The sequence below is a fragment of the Crinia signifera genome, chromosome 1, assembly GCF_055691185.1.
Source record: "Crinia signifera chromosome 1, ASM5569118v1, whole genome shotgun sequence".
Lineage (NCBI taxonomy): Eukaryota > Metazoa > Chordata > Amphibia > Anura > Myobatrachidae > Crinia > Crinia signifera.
The window spans coordinates 348,803,240-348,821,253 of record NC_139217.1 but is presented as its reverse complement, the minus strand read 5'-3'; the positions used below and the strand labels follow the sequence as shown (position 1 = coordinate 348,821,253).

The 18,014-nt window shown below is 44.8% G+C and overlaps 1 protein-coding gene across 1 annotated transcript in view; it reads left to right on the top strand.

Annotated features, from left to right (window-relative positions):
• Positions 1–14,436: 14,436 nt before the first annotated feature.
• The window catches only part of SCARF2 (scavenger receptor class F member 2), a 206,310-nt gene continuing 202,732 nt past the window's right edge, over positions 14,437–18,014 (top strand). Inside the window, exon 1 of the mRNA XM_083146958.1 lies at positions 14,437–15,073. Coding sequence (XP_083003084.1) covers positions 14,850–15,073 — 224 coding nt within the window. The 5' untranslated portion in view covers positions 14,437–14,849. The remainder of the gene's footprint in view (positions 15,074–18,014) is intronic.

The window sequence follows — 18,014 nt, the reverse complement described above, 5'->3', positions numbered from 1 at the left end:
GGTACTCAAACGGTTAAAATTTAAGCCAAGGACCAATTTAAGTTGATAATACAGTAAAAGGAAGGTTATTATCTAAAGATGCGTTAAAAATATAGACATGTCAAATAGTTATAGGTTTTTCCAAGTAGGCCTATGGATTACTGATATGTAGATCGAGGCTCTTTCTATGAATTAGTAGCCCACAATCCTGTTATTGGTCAAAGGAGGTTTTACATTATCATATGCTTCAGGGTCCAATTAAACATCTCCACTAGTCCAACCATTTATGGATGATATAGGGAAATGCAGAGGGTTTTCACCCCTAGCAGCTGACATATCTTGTATTAATAAAAAGGAGCTTGTGAAATGTTGCTGCTGCTGCTAGAACTACTTACTGGTGATATCTACCTATTCATTTATGTGAAATGTGTCCTTTGTTTTTAATTGTTTTTAATTTTTATATCTATGTTTTTTACTATTTGTGACAGCCATATAGCAATAAATTAGCTTTATAGAATGTTCCAATTTGGATCATTTTGAACAGTTGGATCTCACTACAAATGATACCAAAGGACTCTTTATAAATAAATATAAAAAGTGTTCTTCCATCCTATTAAAGTTGAGTATAGCACATCATTTCTACAGCACAGTACCATTGGATACATTGATCTGCAGTATGTTGGCATTTGCCTTCTCTTTCCTCGGGAGCCGTTACAAGATAAGAAAAACCTACAAACAGTTCCAGGTAACATCTAAGTTGCTCTTGCAACCACCGAAGGACAATGGAGAGAATTTGTCCACCTCCCACTGCTTAAAACAAGGTGAGTGTGTATGTATTTTCTTGCAAACCCAAGAACTAGTGCATAACACACTATTATTGAACTTTTGGGTACTTGTGTATTTTGGCGGCGCCCATCGCATCGCATACCATAAGGCATACGATGGTATGCGATGCGACGCGATATTGTACAATGCCATACAATTTTAAAATTGTATGGCATTGTATATGGCATACAATGCCATGCAATGCGATGCGATTAAACATTGTATAAGCACCCTAATGGGTGCTTACAATGTTAAATGCACCCCCCCCCCACCCCCCACCCCCACTATAAACGTGAACCCGAAGCGCAGCGAGCCTGCGAGGGGCGGCGGTACGCGTCCTCCGACCTTTTCATACCCCCACTATCCACGTCGGCGTGGAGTTGAGAATAAAAAATGTGGCGAGCGCAGCGAGCCACCGAGCCCGAAGCGTGGCGAGCAGACGCGGATACCTGTGAAGCCCGCGAGGGGACTCCGATACCTGTGAAGGTATCCGCGTCCCCTCGCAGGGCTCGCTGCGCTCGCCACACTTTCTATTCTCAACTCCACGCCAACGTGGATAGTGGGGGTATGAAAAGGTCGGAGGACGCATACCGCCGCCCCTCGCGGGCTCGCTGCGCTTGCCACGCTTCGGGTTCACGTTTATAGTGGGGGGGTGGCGTGGGGGTGCATTTAACATTGTAAGCACCCATTAGGGTGCTTATACAATGTTTAATCGCATCGCATCGCATTGGGTGCTTATACAATCTTTCATCGTATACGGGCCAAAAATCGCGTCGCATCGCATGCCATCGGGTGCATGGCATGCGATGCAATTCGATTAAAACATCGCGCGATGGAAATCGGGGGCGCCGCTATAATACACAAGTACCAACTTTTGTCATCTACATATTGTCTAGCTATTTGAGCAAATTTCTGGAACAAAGTATCAAAAGGAATGTAAGCACTTGTTGATCAAAGACAGCGCTGAATCATATCTTGTAAGATCGCCATACAATATTAACTGCTTGCCAGATCACAGATTCCAGCATCTGTTAAACTCCTGCAAAAGACCTGCTGTAAGGATGAGTACTGGAGGCAGCTATACACCGACAGCAACAAATAGAGTCTCTCCACACACACACACACACACACACACACACATTAGTCAAACTAGGTAACATATATTTATTGGATATTTAGAAATCCAATAATACAGGTTCCAACATCTGTTCAGAAGTGACTAATTAAAGCTGTACAAATGTATAACACTGCTCCAAATGCTTCTTGCCTCTGAAAAAGAGACCAGATTTAAAATGCATGAGAGGCATTTGGAGCTTTATTCAAACTTGGGAGCTATATAACCTATTAGTGTCTCCACCTAACCAATTACTTTAATTAGTGACATATCATTAGATTGCATTACATTGTTTATGAGTTCCCCACTTAGGGGGAAATTTAATAGGATGAGAGATTCAGAAAGTAAGAGATATGGTCAGAATTATCCTTTTTTTTTTTTTAAAGCGGCAATCATTTACACTGCAAAACTAGTTTTGCAGTATAAATGATTGCCGTTTTAAAAAACTGGAGACTTCTTACCAAATCACTCATCCTATTAAATTTCACCCTTAATTAAGGGATGTTGAATTGACCCCTTGCTCTCCCTCTAGTAACTTGGCAGGTATCTCAAACTGGATATTCTTACAGGTAGTCAAAGTTATAGTTCTCTGTTTCTATATTATTTTCAGTAAATAGATATGCACACAATGGAATTACCACGTGATAGAAACCTGGGAAATTCAATTTCTTGTATAATGTAAATAGAATCACCAAAATGAAGGTTCCTTGATTAACATCTGTAACGAAAACTATTTATTTAATTATTGTTCAGATATATTAACAGCCTCCCATATTCACATGACTTATATCAGGGGTGTCCAAACTTTTTGCGACGAGGGCCAGTTTTGGTGAGGTAAAAATTTGGGGGGCTGACAATTCAGCCTGACATTCTTTGAATCATTAATCGCTTCAGAATGGTCCCCCACTCTGCCCCCATTCACTTTATGTCCCCCAGCCTGCTCCTTCACTCTATATTCCCTAGACTGCCCCCCCCCCTTTCTCTGTATTTCCTCAAGCCTGCGCTCATTAACTCTATGTCCCCCTCTCTGCCCCTTCACTGTATATTCCCCTGCCTGACCATCTTTCTCTGTATGTCCCACAGCCTGCTCCTCCTTCACTGTATGTCCACCATTCACTGTATGTTCCCCAGCCTGTCCCCCCTTCTCTGAATGTCCATCACTGCTTCCATTCACTGTATGTCCCAAAGCCTGACCCTCCATTCACTGTATGTCCCCCAATCTGCTCCCATTCCCTGTATGACTCGCATTCACTGTATGACTCCCATTCACTATGTCCCACAGCCTGCCCCCCCTTCTCTGAATGTCAATCACTGCCTCCATTCACTGTATGTCCCCCAGTCTGACCCTCTTTCAATGTATGTCCCCCACTCTGCCCCCATTGACTGTATGTCCCCCTGCCTGCCCCCTCCTCTCTGTATGTTTCCCAGCCCCTTGTGTGAGCCAGAGGATGGAGAGGCAAAGCAGGAACTGCAAGGACAGGAGATGCTTGTGCTCCTGCTGCCACCCTCCTCCACTCAGCATGTTACGAGAGCAAGCTTCCCCATTGCTGCACCCCCTCCCCACACACACTGTGATTGCGGAGGAGTGTTATATACAATTGCAGCTGGAGGGGTTTGATACTCACCCGAAAGAAGCCAAACACATCTCACTGTGGCGGCCGGCACCTCCTCACTGCTGCAGACAGCAAGGTACAGGCACTCTCGCCGGGGCCCCACTTTTAGTGCTGTGTGTCCCGTATCTGATGCTCCACCCGCTTCTGGCTGGAGGCTGTGGGCGCTTCAAATGACAGTATGGGCCGCAATTGGCCCCCGGGCCGGACTTTGGACATGTTTGACTTATATAAAATCATATGCAGGGAGATATGAAGGAGAGATAATAGTGCAGATATCTTCAAACAATAAAGAAATGTAATAATGAAATGCACTTACATTGGAATGACATAAACAAAAGCATGAACAATTCCCCCAGGCAAACAGGAACAGGCCGGGTGTCATCAAGGTGTCCACAGAGAGTTAACCGGTCTCAAGTTTGGATAGAGCTCTGGAAATTCGGGTACCAACAGCAGCCAATAACAGGTCCTCCTTGGGGTAATCGTCCAACACACGCTTCTGAAAAAGGCTAAAAACCGAATCACGTTAAGCGTGGGCACTGTGTGTTGGGCGATTACCCCGAGACATCTGAGAATAGCCCCTCCCTTTCAAGCACCTGGGGGTATTGTTAAATTGATTGTGCAGCTTATGTTTTATCCTGTAGGCCTGAGAGGCACAGATGGGACCAGCATGCGAAGAGCAAGTGAATCTTGTAGTGCCTAGAGGACCTAGGTTAAGTTGGCACTCAATTTACATATAATTTAGAAAATGCTATTATCATTTGTCTTTACAGCAGGCAATTATATTGCCCAGAGTGGTACCAGCATTATGCAGTATCAGAGATGCCTTAACACTGGCCTGGTCTGGAAACTTAACCCTATCTTTGCCAATATATGTAACTAAAAATATCTGAATTGCCTATCAGATAGTGTTCAAATCTTATTTCTAGTACCACTTGCTGTGCAGTCTTCCTGCTGCTGCCCGACGCCTTAATTTGTGGCCAGTGCTGGGAACTGCCCAATGAAAGCAGCAGCTTTGTGGGCTACCAGCTCTACCTGCTTTTGCCCCTTGATATGTGCACCTTGGCAACCCTGAGGTGCGCTCCCAGCCACACTGCCGGCGGCAATCCTCCCTGCCCACCAACTCACACCCAGAGGACACATAGGAGCTAGATTTATAGTGAAGGACATCTCCCCTAGCAGCCACTTGTGCAACTAGTCGTACTTCTGTGGACCATATGCTGGAAGCTGGTCATTAAGAATTTGGTTGAGGTAACCTGTTGCATACTGTGGCATCTCTCCAGGTGAGCTGGGACTGGATCGCAAAGAGACATAGTGCTGGGACTGGGTCACAACTGTTATCTTGCTGAAGCTGCCAACTTGCATGCTTCCCTGTTGTTTAATGGGTAGCCAACTTGACCCCTACTCCACTGCTCCATGGCCACTGCACCTGCTCCCTCCCCCCATAAGCCATCCTCTGCATGCCTTTGATCCCTATTATCCTCTGCTTCAGTCTGTCACCCATTGCCTTTCCCTGTCACTTAGGACATGATTCAGATTGGCTCACAAAGCACATTTGGTTTGCTAAGGAAAAATCCATGTACACTGCAGGTGGGGCAGATGTAACATGTGCAGAGATAGTTAGATATGGGTGAGTTATTTTGTTTCTGTACAGGGCATATTTACTTTTACACTGCAATATAGATATCAGTTTGAAGCACACACCCCACCCAAATCTAACACTCTCTGCACATGTTACATCTGCCCCACCTGCAGTGCACATGGTTTTGTCCATTAGCAGACCAAATGTGCTTTGTGAGCCAACCTGAATTGCCACACAAAATCTCCTTCTCCATGTCACTCGCTGTCTCCACCAGTAACCTCTATCTCCTGTCACCCTCTATCACCTCTCCTGTCTTCCACTGTCTCTCCACATCATCCTCCACTGGACATCACCCACTTTCTCCCAATGGGGCAGATGTATTAAGCCTTAACAAGAGATAAATACAAGGGTGATAAGGAGAGAAAAACGTCCAGCCAATCAGCTCCTTACTGACTTTTTTCAAACACAGCCTGTAACATGACAGTTAGCAGGTGATTGGCTGGACATTTATCTTTCCTTATCACCCTTGGCTTTATCTCTTGTTAAGGCTTAATACATCTGCACCATTATCACGTATTCTCTGGAATCAGCCACTGCCTCCCACCGTCACCCTCTGCCTCTTTTTCTGCGATGCTATCTGCCCATCCTCCACAGTCTTCTTTTACCCTCTGGGGTAGATGTATGAAGCAGTGATAAGGGAGGAGAAGTGATAAAGTGCCTGGTACTTGATCACCGGCCAACCAGCTTCTGACTTAAGTTACAGGCTGGGTTTAAAAAGGTACAGTTAGGAGCTGATTGGCCGGTGATAAATTACCAGGCACTTTATCACTTCTCCTCCCTTATCACTGCTTCATACATCTTCCCATCTGCCTCTCCAAGCAGTGCCTGATAAACCAATAGGCTGATTAGGCTACCGGGAAGGGTGCCAGGACTGGGGGGATGGGGCACCTTGCAGTTGACAGCCGAGGAATAAAATTAAGGCCTAATTCATCCCATGCTTGTTAGCTATCACCCGTTCCAAGGAACTGTGGGGGGTAAACTTCTTAAGGTGACTGCCACATTGCTGTGCCAATGTAACTTACTGATGGAACTATTACTTTTTGTACTTTGGGCTACAATGCTAGCTAGGCAGCCTTTAGACAAATTCTCCTTTCAACCACACAAGCATTATATCCTACATGCACTTTGTATACCCTTCATTACATGCACATGGGCAGTATGAATGATTGGTCCCTGAGCTCCCATACATGTATGTTTAGCAGCATTGCAAGGGGAGCTACATGTGTATTAGCCTATGACACCTGGAACCTTTAATGAGGCCCTGTCAGGGGCAAACGCAGGATTTTCAGAAGGGGGTTTACAGAGGGGCGGAGCAAAGCACGGAGATGGACACTTAGGTGACCCACTATATGCCGGGTCAGTTAAAGTATTATAGATAGACCAAATGTATATAAATAATACAGCAGTGTAGACCCCTGGGCATAGCAATGTATTGGGGCCCCTACCGATCCTCCAGTGGTAGGGGTGGGGGAAGCTTTGATGTCCTGCGGGTGGTAGGGGGTATTATATCAACCGCTCAGCATGTAGGGCCTGGATCAGTAATTTCCACTAATTACTCCATTACTGCACAGATGGTGGGAGAAGGGGGCATTGGGCTGACTGAAGTGGCCCTGATACATAACTTCCAGGGTGGTAGAGGATTTTTAATATGCAGAGGAGGGGTGTATAGTGGAGTGGGCTTATTATTCATAATTTTCTGGTGGGAGGACAGCTTGCTTGACTGCAGATATCTCCAGTTCCCGTAAATAAATTTCTTAGATTTTAATGGAATTAAAAACGAGAGAATCCCACCTACCAAATGGTATTGGGGACTAGGGGATCAGAGTTCAGGAGGCAGAGCAATCTGCCAACGAGAATATAAAACTACATACCAGGTGTGTGGAGCTGCTGTAGTAACCAGCTGCTGGAAGGCTGATATCTCTGGTTCTGGGAAGAGTAAAGACAAGCTACTAGTGTCCATCAAAGAGGGAGAGTCCCAGCTTTTGGAATATACCCTCAAAAAAACTCTAAGTCAGACAGAACCTGAAATATCTGACTGGGAATAGCAATTAACAGGCTTGGATGGGGACCACTGCTTTGAAGTCAGATATCTCCTGTTCCCAAGGGCCGATTTTTTAAATTCTTGTACATATGGAAAGAGGGGACCCTCAGCTTTCAGCCTAGACCCCTTAGACTCCTGGGGGGGGGGTTTCTGGGGCCTCAGAAACCCCCCTGCATGCGCTACTGCCTGTCCCAAGGCATCAACCTCTCCCCTTCATGCAGATAATGGAATTCCCTTTCAGGTTATAAACCTGTTGTAAGGACATGCCCACCTTTAAGAAACATGCATCCTCGCCTTTGTTGTATACACAAATAACACCAGCCCCCCCATCCCACCTTCCATTTTCAATGTGACCCCTCTGTCATTTTGTTTTGGATCCTCTCCTGCATGTTCTTATGTAGCTTCCAAACTGGTAGACAAGTATGACACAATTCTAGTCAATAAGCAAAGCCAAGGTCAAATATGCAGTAGTATACAGTTGTAAATATAACTGTCAAACAGACATTCCAATCTTGCCTTCATATCTAACACAGAGTGTCTTTGTAAGCTCAAGTAAAAGGTATAGTGTATCACTAAGGTGGGATGTGTACTTTGGTTATCCACTATATTTCCTTAAGGGTGAGTTGGGTACGCAACTTCCATCTTCTCACTTTTAAGTTTTCTTCGTACACATTTTATCATTGACAGTCTCACAATATTAAGGCATGTACACTGGGTATGCTTGCCTTTATTAAAGTTTGCACAAAAAAATTGAAAGGATAATTCTACACATTGGATTTATTCTTTTATTTTATATCGACCATCACGTCACCACGTACCATAATGGGGGATGGAATCCAGAACTGAATATAATGGGATTCTTATAAACCAGAGAACCTGCTATATGAACATATCACCTTCATAGCTTGTGAGTTGGGGTGCGTCCATCTTTCCTCCACCTGTTTTGCAAAAGATACCTTGATGTGTGTTGTATTTGCATTTATATGTTGAGTGAGGTACGCTGTGAAATACAGTACTTACCCACTTACCTCAAGTCATGGTCTATTTTGACTTTAACCTTTGAACACTTTTATTTACATTTTATTTATTTCTTTTTCCATGTCTTCACATCGGGAGCACCTTGAAATTCCATATTTGAACAAGTGGACACCCTTGTGCAGCACAAAAGAAACCTTGATGAGCTTGAAAATCTTCTAGCCTATCGTGAGTAGGGGTACGCCCACCTCTTCACACTTCCACATAGCAATGCAATTAAATGAAATTCCCACTTTAATAATTTTTGAACACTAAAACCATTTTTGTATACATATGTTATTTGGAGAAATCATCATTCCCTGGGCAGGAACAGGTGTCTTAAAAGAAACATCCAAACACTTTACCCATGTGCCTTTGAAGAGTATTACCCATTTCCTTTTTTGCTTCTGATAGTGTATCTGTTGACTAAGCACAGTGGAAGTCATTTTGTTTGTGAGAATGCAAAGACCTATGTTTTGAATTAGTACAAGTATATTTTTCTAAATAGTTAATGGATGATTGTGAAACTATTATATAGACGTGAAGCGAGCAAAGATACACATGTGGCACACCACAGATCACCACATGAAAAGGGAATTGGTATTTGTTGTGGGTTTAATTGTTTCCATTGGTGTCATTCTCTGGTACATATACAAATATTCTATATATATATATATATATATATATATATATATATATATATATATATATATATATATACTGGTTTGTAGCGGCCCGGCACTCTCCTAAATGTTGCAGCAGGCCCCGGTGCCCTCCCGGATAGAAGTGGATAGGTGGGCAATGATGGGCGGCACTCGGAGGTAAACTTTCAAAGGTTTAATCAGGTGCGGAAAACGACCAGGTCGTTTGCCGCACCTGATTAAACCTTTGAAAGTTACCTCCGAGTGCCGCCCATCATTGCCCACCTATATATATATATATATATATATATATATATATATATATATATATATACTGTACATGCAGTAGCAGGCTGGGCCGGGGGGCAGGGTGCCATGTTCCCCACAGGCCGTTTTATCAATAAGTTCTGCGGGCCGGTTTAAAGACTGAAATAGCCCCGGTGGACCAGTGTATTTAGAGCGGCAGCCGCAGCTTCCGCCCACCAGGCATTATATTCTAGTCTGATTCACTTTATGCTGCGGGCGGCGTGAGCTGGGAGGAAGAGGGACTGTCACTGTGTGCGTGTCATGGCTCCAGCGTGTGATGTGACGGCCGTGGCCGCGCTGCGGCTTGAGACTGACTAGTGGTCTCACAGGTGGCAGCAGGCACAGTTAAGTACCTCACTGGCTCACCCCTCCAGGCCCCAGTGACTGGCCCAGGCCGTGGCCAGCCTCCCCAGGACTTCAGAGTACAGAGCAGCCGACGGTCCCCCACCCCCCATTGTGTGCCCCGGCCATCGGTGCCCAGGTTCCCAGACTCCAGGAAGCATTGAAAAGGGACAGTCAAAGTCATTCTGTGCCCTCACTTGCACCCAGGCGGCCCCAGGAGCAAGTGTTCTAGCATGCAACCCCTGGCATCAAACAAGAAACCTGTAGCAACAAGCATGTAGGTAAGCGGCACTTATGTGGCATAAAATGTAATAGGCATCACGGCGTGTGGTATTATATGTAATGGGCATTACAGTATGGCATAATGTGTAATGGGCATTTCGGTGTTTGGTATAACATATAATGGGCATTACGTGGTTTGGTATAATGTGTAATGGGCATTATGGCACGTGGTGTAAAATGTATTGTGACATGCAATAGGCATTATGGTGTAAATTTTTGGCGTGCACTCTCCCTATTTTTGGTTTGCCTAGCTCCTACACTTTTATCCTGGCTCCTACAATAACATAAGATTTGTATAATTTGTATAATTTGTATAATGAACGATAAAGTCTGCTGTCAAGGCAACTGGCACATCCTCATTATGCTTTCCAATAATCCAATATGGCCACCAGATCACTTCTGGCCAACGTCATTTCAATCTAACGAACATGAATTCCAAAGTGCAGTCCATTTGGATATTGCAATTAGAGGTCGTTTAACGTGAGTGAGTGACACACATTCTGCAATTAGCAGCTGCAAGTCTTGTTAGCCATAAAAACTTTACTTTCCTATTGGTCCTGATAAGATAAGAAGGACCAGACTGTGGGAGCAGCATCTGTACCAGAGCAACAGCCTATACAAAGCTGGCTGACATTCAGTGTAACTATTGGTAAGGGAGATGCTTGCAATAATGTTCACACAAGACTTAATATATATATATATATATATATATATATATATATATATATATATATATATATAAATATATATATATATATAGATCAGTTTCCAGACAGAATTTGAGATATACATTATTATACATGTTGCCTCATATTGCACAGAACTATAGCTGTTGTTAACTTTATTAACCTCCAAACTCTCCAGCAGCTGCACGTGGCCTCATGGTCAGGGGGTGTGTCCTATGATCGCAGTACTTTCCAGGAGGATGCGCCACCATTATCACCGCTATGGGGGCATGGCCAGCATTCTATGTCCCCCTAAATAGATGTTGTGCATATGCGAACAGTGTCTATTCACCAAAGAGCAATGACTGACATGAAGACTCACAATTGCTGCCTCGACCGCGGGACACTGCTGCCCGTGGGACAATCACCGAGCCTGTGACCTGGCCAGCTGGCCACACCCATAAACATTAGCCCTTACCACTGCACTTTATTGCCCAATCCGACACTCTCTCTCTCTGGGGGTTATTCTAATTCAGTCGCTCCCCCTGCGCGTTCGCACAAGGGACCGATTGTTCACGATTGCGCATGTGCATAGGTTTTTATGCGCATGTGCAGCTGCTGTGTGCGAGCGCCCACAGTGCTCGCACACAGAAGTCTGGGTGGGGGCATGGAGGGGCATGGGGCGGCAGGCCGGGGAATTTGCCTATTGGAATGCCCAGCATTTTATGGGCTTTACCATGACAACGCTGGCCGTCCCCATGGTAATTCCCCAATGATGCGCGCGGGGGGGGGGGGGGGGGGGGTCAGCTGACATCAGCGGATGTCAACTGCCCATCTGCTTCACAGGGTGCTCGCAGGTCTAAGACACCATCTGCGAACACTGAGGAAATCATTCGCTGGTTGACAACCATTGAATGATTTCTCCCCCGCACCCAAGGCTGCAAAAAAAAAGAACCACTTGGCCCATCTAGTTTTCCCATGTACACGCACAGACACTTAAACAAAGTTAGGGTTAATTTTTGGTGGAAGCCAGTGAACCTACTGGTATATGTTTGGATTTTGTGTGAAAACCTGTGAAAGTATAGGGAGAATGTACAAACTCCACAAAGTCAGTTTGTGAGAATTGAACTCATGACCTCAATGCTGAGGCAGTAATGCTAACCACTACGCCATCCGTATATATACTAAATTACAAGTCCTCTGAAATGAGAAAGCCGAGTGATGGCATTAGGGACAGCACTGGTATATGAGCCAATAGTGCATCTCTTTTGCACATTCAGCATAACACAAGTGAGATGCATTCTTGCGACATGTAGCTAAGCTCATGCAGCTTGGCACTGGAAACCACAGCATATGCACTGACTGCCAATTGCTGCAACTTGGATCAATGATTTCACAAAACAGCAGTTTGCACCTTTGTAAATAACCAGTATTGGATTGATATCTGGTCAACAGGTTGTCAGTAATTAGACATTTTTCCTGTGCCAACATTTTTCCTGTGCCCACCTTTTTCACTGTCAACCAGTAGCGGTCGACCTAGTGACTGTCCAGTTCACCTAATGATGCGCACACTATTGGATTAAAGCCGCTTCCCAGTTTGTTTGTTTTTTTCACTTATATAGTAAAAATAGAATTTGAACTAAAATAAACATATTCAGTTTAACCTGTTCTAGTGATATTATGGGGGAAATTTACTAATATGAAAAACCTAGTTTTTCGTATTAGTATTTTCCCTACGACTGCATACGACTGTTTTAGTCGTATGCAAAGTCGTGTTCCGGAGGGGGATTTACAAAGCAGTCATATACGACTGCTTTGTAACCCTCCGATGTCGTAGGAATTCGTATTAGCAGCCGAATATAAATTATTTGTAGGCAGTCTGCACGGATCAGTCAGATCCGTGCAGGCTGCAAGGTGTAAAAAAAAATTAAAAAAAAATGGCCAATCAGGAGCCGCCTAGCCGCCTAGCGGCCAATCAGGAAAGGTCTTTCCTGATTGGCCGCTAGGCGGCTCCTGATTGGCCAGAATTCATTCTGAGCCCTGACGCCGAAGAGGAAGGATCTCTCCGGCTCTGAAAGCCGGGGAGCTTCGCGGGAGATGCCGGCAGCTGCTGGAAGTCCTGGATGTCGACAGATGAAGAAAGAAGATCATCCATGGAGGACCTGGGTGAGTTGGATTTCCTTCCACAGGTCCAACATGGATTATCCTCGGACAGGACGCCGACCTCGGAGCCGCCGACACGGAGCCGCCGACACCGGAGCCAGCGACCTACCAACGGGATCAAGATAGGTAAGTATCAGTATGTGTGTAATGTGTGTATTAAACTTTTATTTAAAATGGGTGTCAGTGTGTTTTATTTAACTATTTTTTTTACTGTGGCACTACAAGACCCAGCGGGCCCTTTAATGCCCAGCAGGCTGGGACTTGTGGTTCTCCAAGTCCCAGCTTGCTGGGGAGGCTTGCTGGCACTTGTAGTGCCACAGTAAAAAACAATCGTTTGTTCTATTTTTACACCGCTATCAGCTCGATGCCCACTGCCCAGGGGCATCGAGGACAGCACCAGGCTTCAGCCTGGTCAGGTAAGTCCTGGAGGGGGGGGACCCCTTTATTGGGGGGGTCCCCACTCCCCCAGGGCCCCTGGCCAGGCTGACTGGTCGGTAGGGTTAATGCTTTGGCCGGGGGGACTTGCATAAAAAGTCTCCCCCCGGCTGTGGCATTACCCTGCTGGCTGGTTTTGCCTGGGGCTGGTTCTTAAAATACGGGGGACCCCTAGTCATTTTGTCCCCCGTATTTTGGGAACCAGCCCCAGAGCAGGAGCCTGGGGCTGGTTGTTAAAAATCAGGGAACCCCTATTTGTCGGGTTCCCTGATTTTTAATTACCGGCTCCAGGCTCTGTCAGCCTGGTGCTGGTTTCGGCTGTGGGGGGGGACCCCACGCCGTTTTTTTATTTATTTATTTAATTTTTCTATTTTTTTACACCTTGCAGCCTGCACGGATCTGACTGATCCGTGCAGGCTAAAACGCAATAAGAACAGGAAAATGGTGTTCTATTTTCCTGTCGTATTTGCGTGGGTGTTTTACACCACTTAGCAGCCGTATTATCAGTACGGCTGCTTAGTAAATCAGAAACCACCATTCTTTTGAATGGTGATTTCTGTCGTATCCTATCGATGGTGTAGACATTCGTATTTGTAAATACAAATACGAATGTCCCATCTTTAGGACTACGAATTGTTGTATTTTTGGGATTGTAAATCCCGAAAATACAAATTCGTAAAAAAAAGGTGTATTTCTCCCTACGAATACACCTTTTTTCTACGAATCCATTTTGGTAAATGTCCCCCTATATCCTGAACCACAAAAGATGTAGAAATGCCTATGTAAAGGTTGACAGGGATTAGGTCGACACATGGATTAGGTTGACATGGCTAAGGTCGACAGGTTCGGTAGGTCGACAATGAGAAGGTTGACAGTCAAAAGGTTGACATGTGTTTTTCAGCGAGGGGACGTGGTGCTCTGAAACGGCGTCCATGTCGACATTCAGGATAAAAAAACATGAAAAACTCGTGCTGACTTTTTGACTGGCGTCCTCCCCATTGTCATTGTCACCAAATGTATGTCAAGCTTCATAGCGTCCACCCTATGACCCATACCTCATATAAGAACCCCAGAAATAAACACTCACTGTAAGTGGCAAGAGAAAAAAAAGTTTCAATAAAAGTTTTAATACCTGTTGTGTTCCCACATTGTCCATTTCTAGCACATGCTGTATTTGTACAGCACATTTGCCTCTTGGAAGCATGAGAAGATAAATATACAATTTCTGACCAACAAATAAAATGAATGTGGTTAAAGCCCGGCTGGGTTGCCCACAGTGTATAAGGTTGGGTGGGACATGGCCACTTTGCCCCACCTCCTAAGAGGATCGGGGTAGCAAATCTGGAATTTCCTTCTGCCACTCCTGCAGTAAAATCATTTCAAGCTGCCTGGCAGTCAGAGTAACTGAGCTCCATTTCCGCCCGCACAAACTGCTGGGAGCTGCTGCTGCTGCTGCTACACAATAACATCACGTTACTTTATTCCTCCTCCTGTGCCTGAGCTTCCCGGGGGTGACAGAGACCCAGCCAGGGGGCTGCCCATGCACACTCCGTCTCCTCTCCCCCGCTCGCTGGACAAACCATCTGGGAGGATGAAGTTGGTGTGTGATGAGACCTCGTGGATTGAACACTAGTGGAGTCTTTCTCTGCCTCTTTCCAAGTTTGGAGCCTTTTATGCCCCCTTCCCCTGCGGCTGAGATGTTCCTATATGTCCCCCTGGCTGCCTGTGGGGGACTCTGAAACTTTCTTCTGCTTGTTCTAGTGCTGATATCTGTGAGGAGGGTGCTAGGGATGGAGAGTGAGCAATCGGCTTCTCTGGGTCGGATGGGGATGAGGAAAACAGGACAGCTCAGAGGAGTGGGGGGGATATGTACTCTTCTGAGTCCCAAACTCATGGGGACAGTGACACCCTGCTCTCACGTCTTCTGGGTGGTGATGTTAATGCTCTGCTGTGTGACCTATGGAAGTGGCCAGGACCTCAATCCTAGAGGAAGGAATGTCTGCAAATCCCAAGGGTAAGGCTGCACACCGTGTCCATTGCGGGTATATAATGTATGGAAGGATGTGTTCTTGGTTTAGTTGCTATACTTGTGCCTATAGTAATGTATGCATGAGTAGTTATGTGCTCGTTAGCCTCTCCAGCATTGCTATGAATATAACCTATTATGCAAATGAAGGAAAAGAAGACCCAAAGGCAATTTAGTGACAAAGTTCATTCTGTATTGGGAAATGTCCAAAAGGAGGAGCCTCGGGGATGCAGAACTGATTATTGATTGGCTCCTTGTGTTGGACTTGAAGAAACGTCCCAGGCTATTGAATGGCAGAGCTCCAGTGTGAGTCCTTGCTGTGTGCTGCTGTGATGTATAGCTCAGTGTGATGGAGAGTGAGTGACACACTCACACGGGGCTGTATCACTGACTGACTGACGGAGCTTCATGCACCAGAGTTTTCAAAGTCCCAGTGCTTTCCGTTTCTATGACTTATATTCCTGTTTTAATAACAATTACATGAAAATACATCATATCTCAGTATAGATTGTATTTGGATATTGCAATTAGAGCATGTAGGGTATAACTACACTGGTAGAATGTGTTTTCCAGATACGATTTTGTCCGATTTATCTCTGTTTGAGGTCGTTTAACGTGAGTGAGTGACACACATTCTGCAATTAGCAGCTGCAAGTCTTGTCAGCCATAAAAACTTTACTTTCCTATTGGTCCTGATAAGATAAGAAGGACCAGACTGTGGGAGCAGCATCTGTACCAGAGCAACAGCCTATACAAAGCTGGCTGACATTCAGTGTAACTATTGGTAAGGAAGATGCTTGCAATAATGTTTCACACAAGACTTTATATATATATATATATATATATATATATAGATAGATAGATAGATAGATAGATAAGTTTCCAGACAGAATTTGAGATATACATTATTATACATGTTGCCTCATATTGCACAGAACTATAGCTGTTGTTAACTTTATTAACCTCCAAACTCTCCAGCAGCTGCAAGTGGCCTCATGGTCAGGGGGTGTGTCCTATGATCGCAGTACTTTCCATGAGAATGCGCCACCATTATCACCGCTATGGGGGCATGGCCAGCATTCTATGTCCCCCTAAATAGATGTTGTGCATATGCGAACAGTGTCTATTCACCAAAGAGCAATGACTGACATGAAGACTCACAATTGCTGCCTCGACCGCGGGACACTGCTGCCCGTGGGACAATCACCAAGACTGTGACCTGGCCAGCTGGCCACACCCATAAACATTAGCCCTTACCACTGCACTTTATTGCCCAATCCGACACTCTCTCTCTCTGGGGGTTATTCTAATTCAGTCGTCCCCCTGCGCGTTCGCACAAGGGACCTATTGTTCACAACTGCGCATGTGCATAGGTTTTTATGCGCATGTGCAGCTGCTGTGTGCGAGCGCCCACAGTGCTCGCACACAGAAGTCTGGGTGGGGGCATGGAGGGGCATGGGGCGGTGGGCCGGGGAATTTGTCTATGGGAATGCCCAGCATTTTATGGGCTTTACCATGACAACGCTGGCCGTCCCCATGGTAATTCCCCAATGATGCGCGTGCGGGGGGGGGGGGGGTCAGCTGCCATCAGCAGATGTCAGCTGCCCATCTGCTTTCCGCACAGGGTGCTCGCAGGTCTAAGAGACCATAGAGGTGTCTCAGATCTGCGAACGCTGAAGAAATCATTCGCTGGTTGACAAGACAATCATCGAATGATTCCTCCCCCACGCCCAAGCCTGCAAAAAAATAAAAAGTTTTCCCATGTACACACACAGACACTTACACAAAGTTAGGGTTGATTTTTGGTGGAAGCCAGTGAACCTACTAGTATATGTTTGGATTTTGTGTGAAAACCTGTGAAAGTATAGGGAGAATATACAAACTCCACAAAGTCAGTTTGTGAGAATTGAACTCATGACCTCAATGCTGTGAGGCAGTAATGTAAACCACTACGTCATCCGTACTGCCCTAAATATCTAAATTCTAAATCATTATACACATCTAAAAATCTAGATTTTGTGGACTAAAGCTGCCCACTACTCCGATTCTAGAACTGTGCAAACAAGAGTAGGTTTCTAGACACTCTGTGCAGATACGTAAATTGTAGCCTCTATGTAAAATATTGCTAACATTTGAGTCTATACACCAGGCATGATGTTTAACAGTAGAACTATTGTAAGGAGGCAGTGTGATGCTTTTGTATGTAGAAGAGAACTTTCTCAGGGGATTTCTTGTGTAAAGAATGCTTTGCTACGTTTTCCTTATATTGTAACAACTTGAATTTTTAAAACCTCGACAGGAAGTGTATCAGAAATATTGCACCGTAAAATTTATTTAAGTGAAATTTAATTCAGGCAATACTAATGTGGATGTGTTTCTTTAGTACAGTCGTGTGTCCTTTCAGGACTTGTTAGGCAGTTTTTAGACTATTTTCTCTTTAGTTGGCCATACACAGGCTTGGACGAAAACAACGGAGAACTCGGTCAGATTTTGCCACACAAATATATATACTATATGGGGAAATGTAACAGGCTTGTTAAATTTGAAATGGAGAGTGTGGAGACGAATTCCACCCATTCTAAAATTCCCATAAGACACCTCCCCAGCTGCTCCTGGTGTCCAATAAGCTGTAGCTTATTTCTGCAATGCTTACATGAATCAGTGGCTATTATACCATTGAACTGAAACTGCGTGCAGGGGCTGAACTATTTAAATCTTGGGTCCTTCCTATATTAACTTGGGTCCTGCCAGTTGGTGTAACTAATTATATTATTTGAGAATTACTCCTAGGTATTGCACCTTAAACATTGCTACATTTGTGTGTTTACTATTGTGAATGAGACTTGTTTTATTTTGGAATTTAAGAAGCAAGATCGAAGCTTTCTTCACTAAACAGTTTATGTATTAAACATGGACATTGAACTCTAAA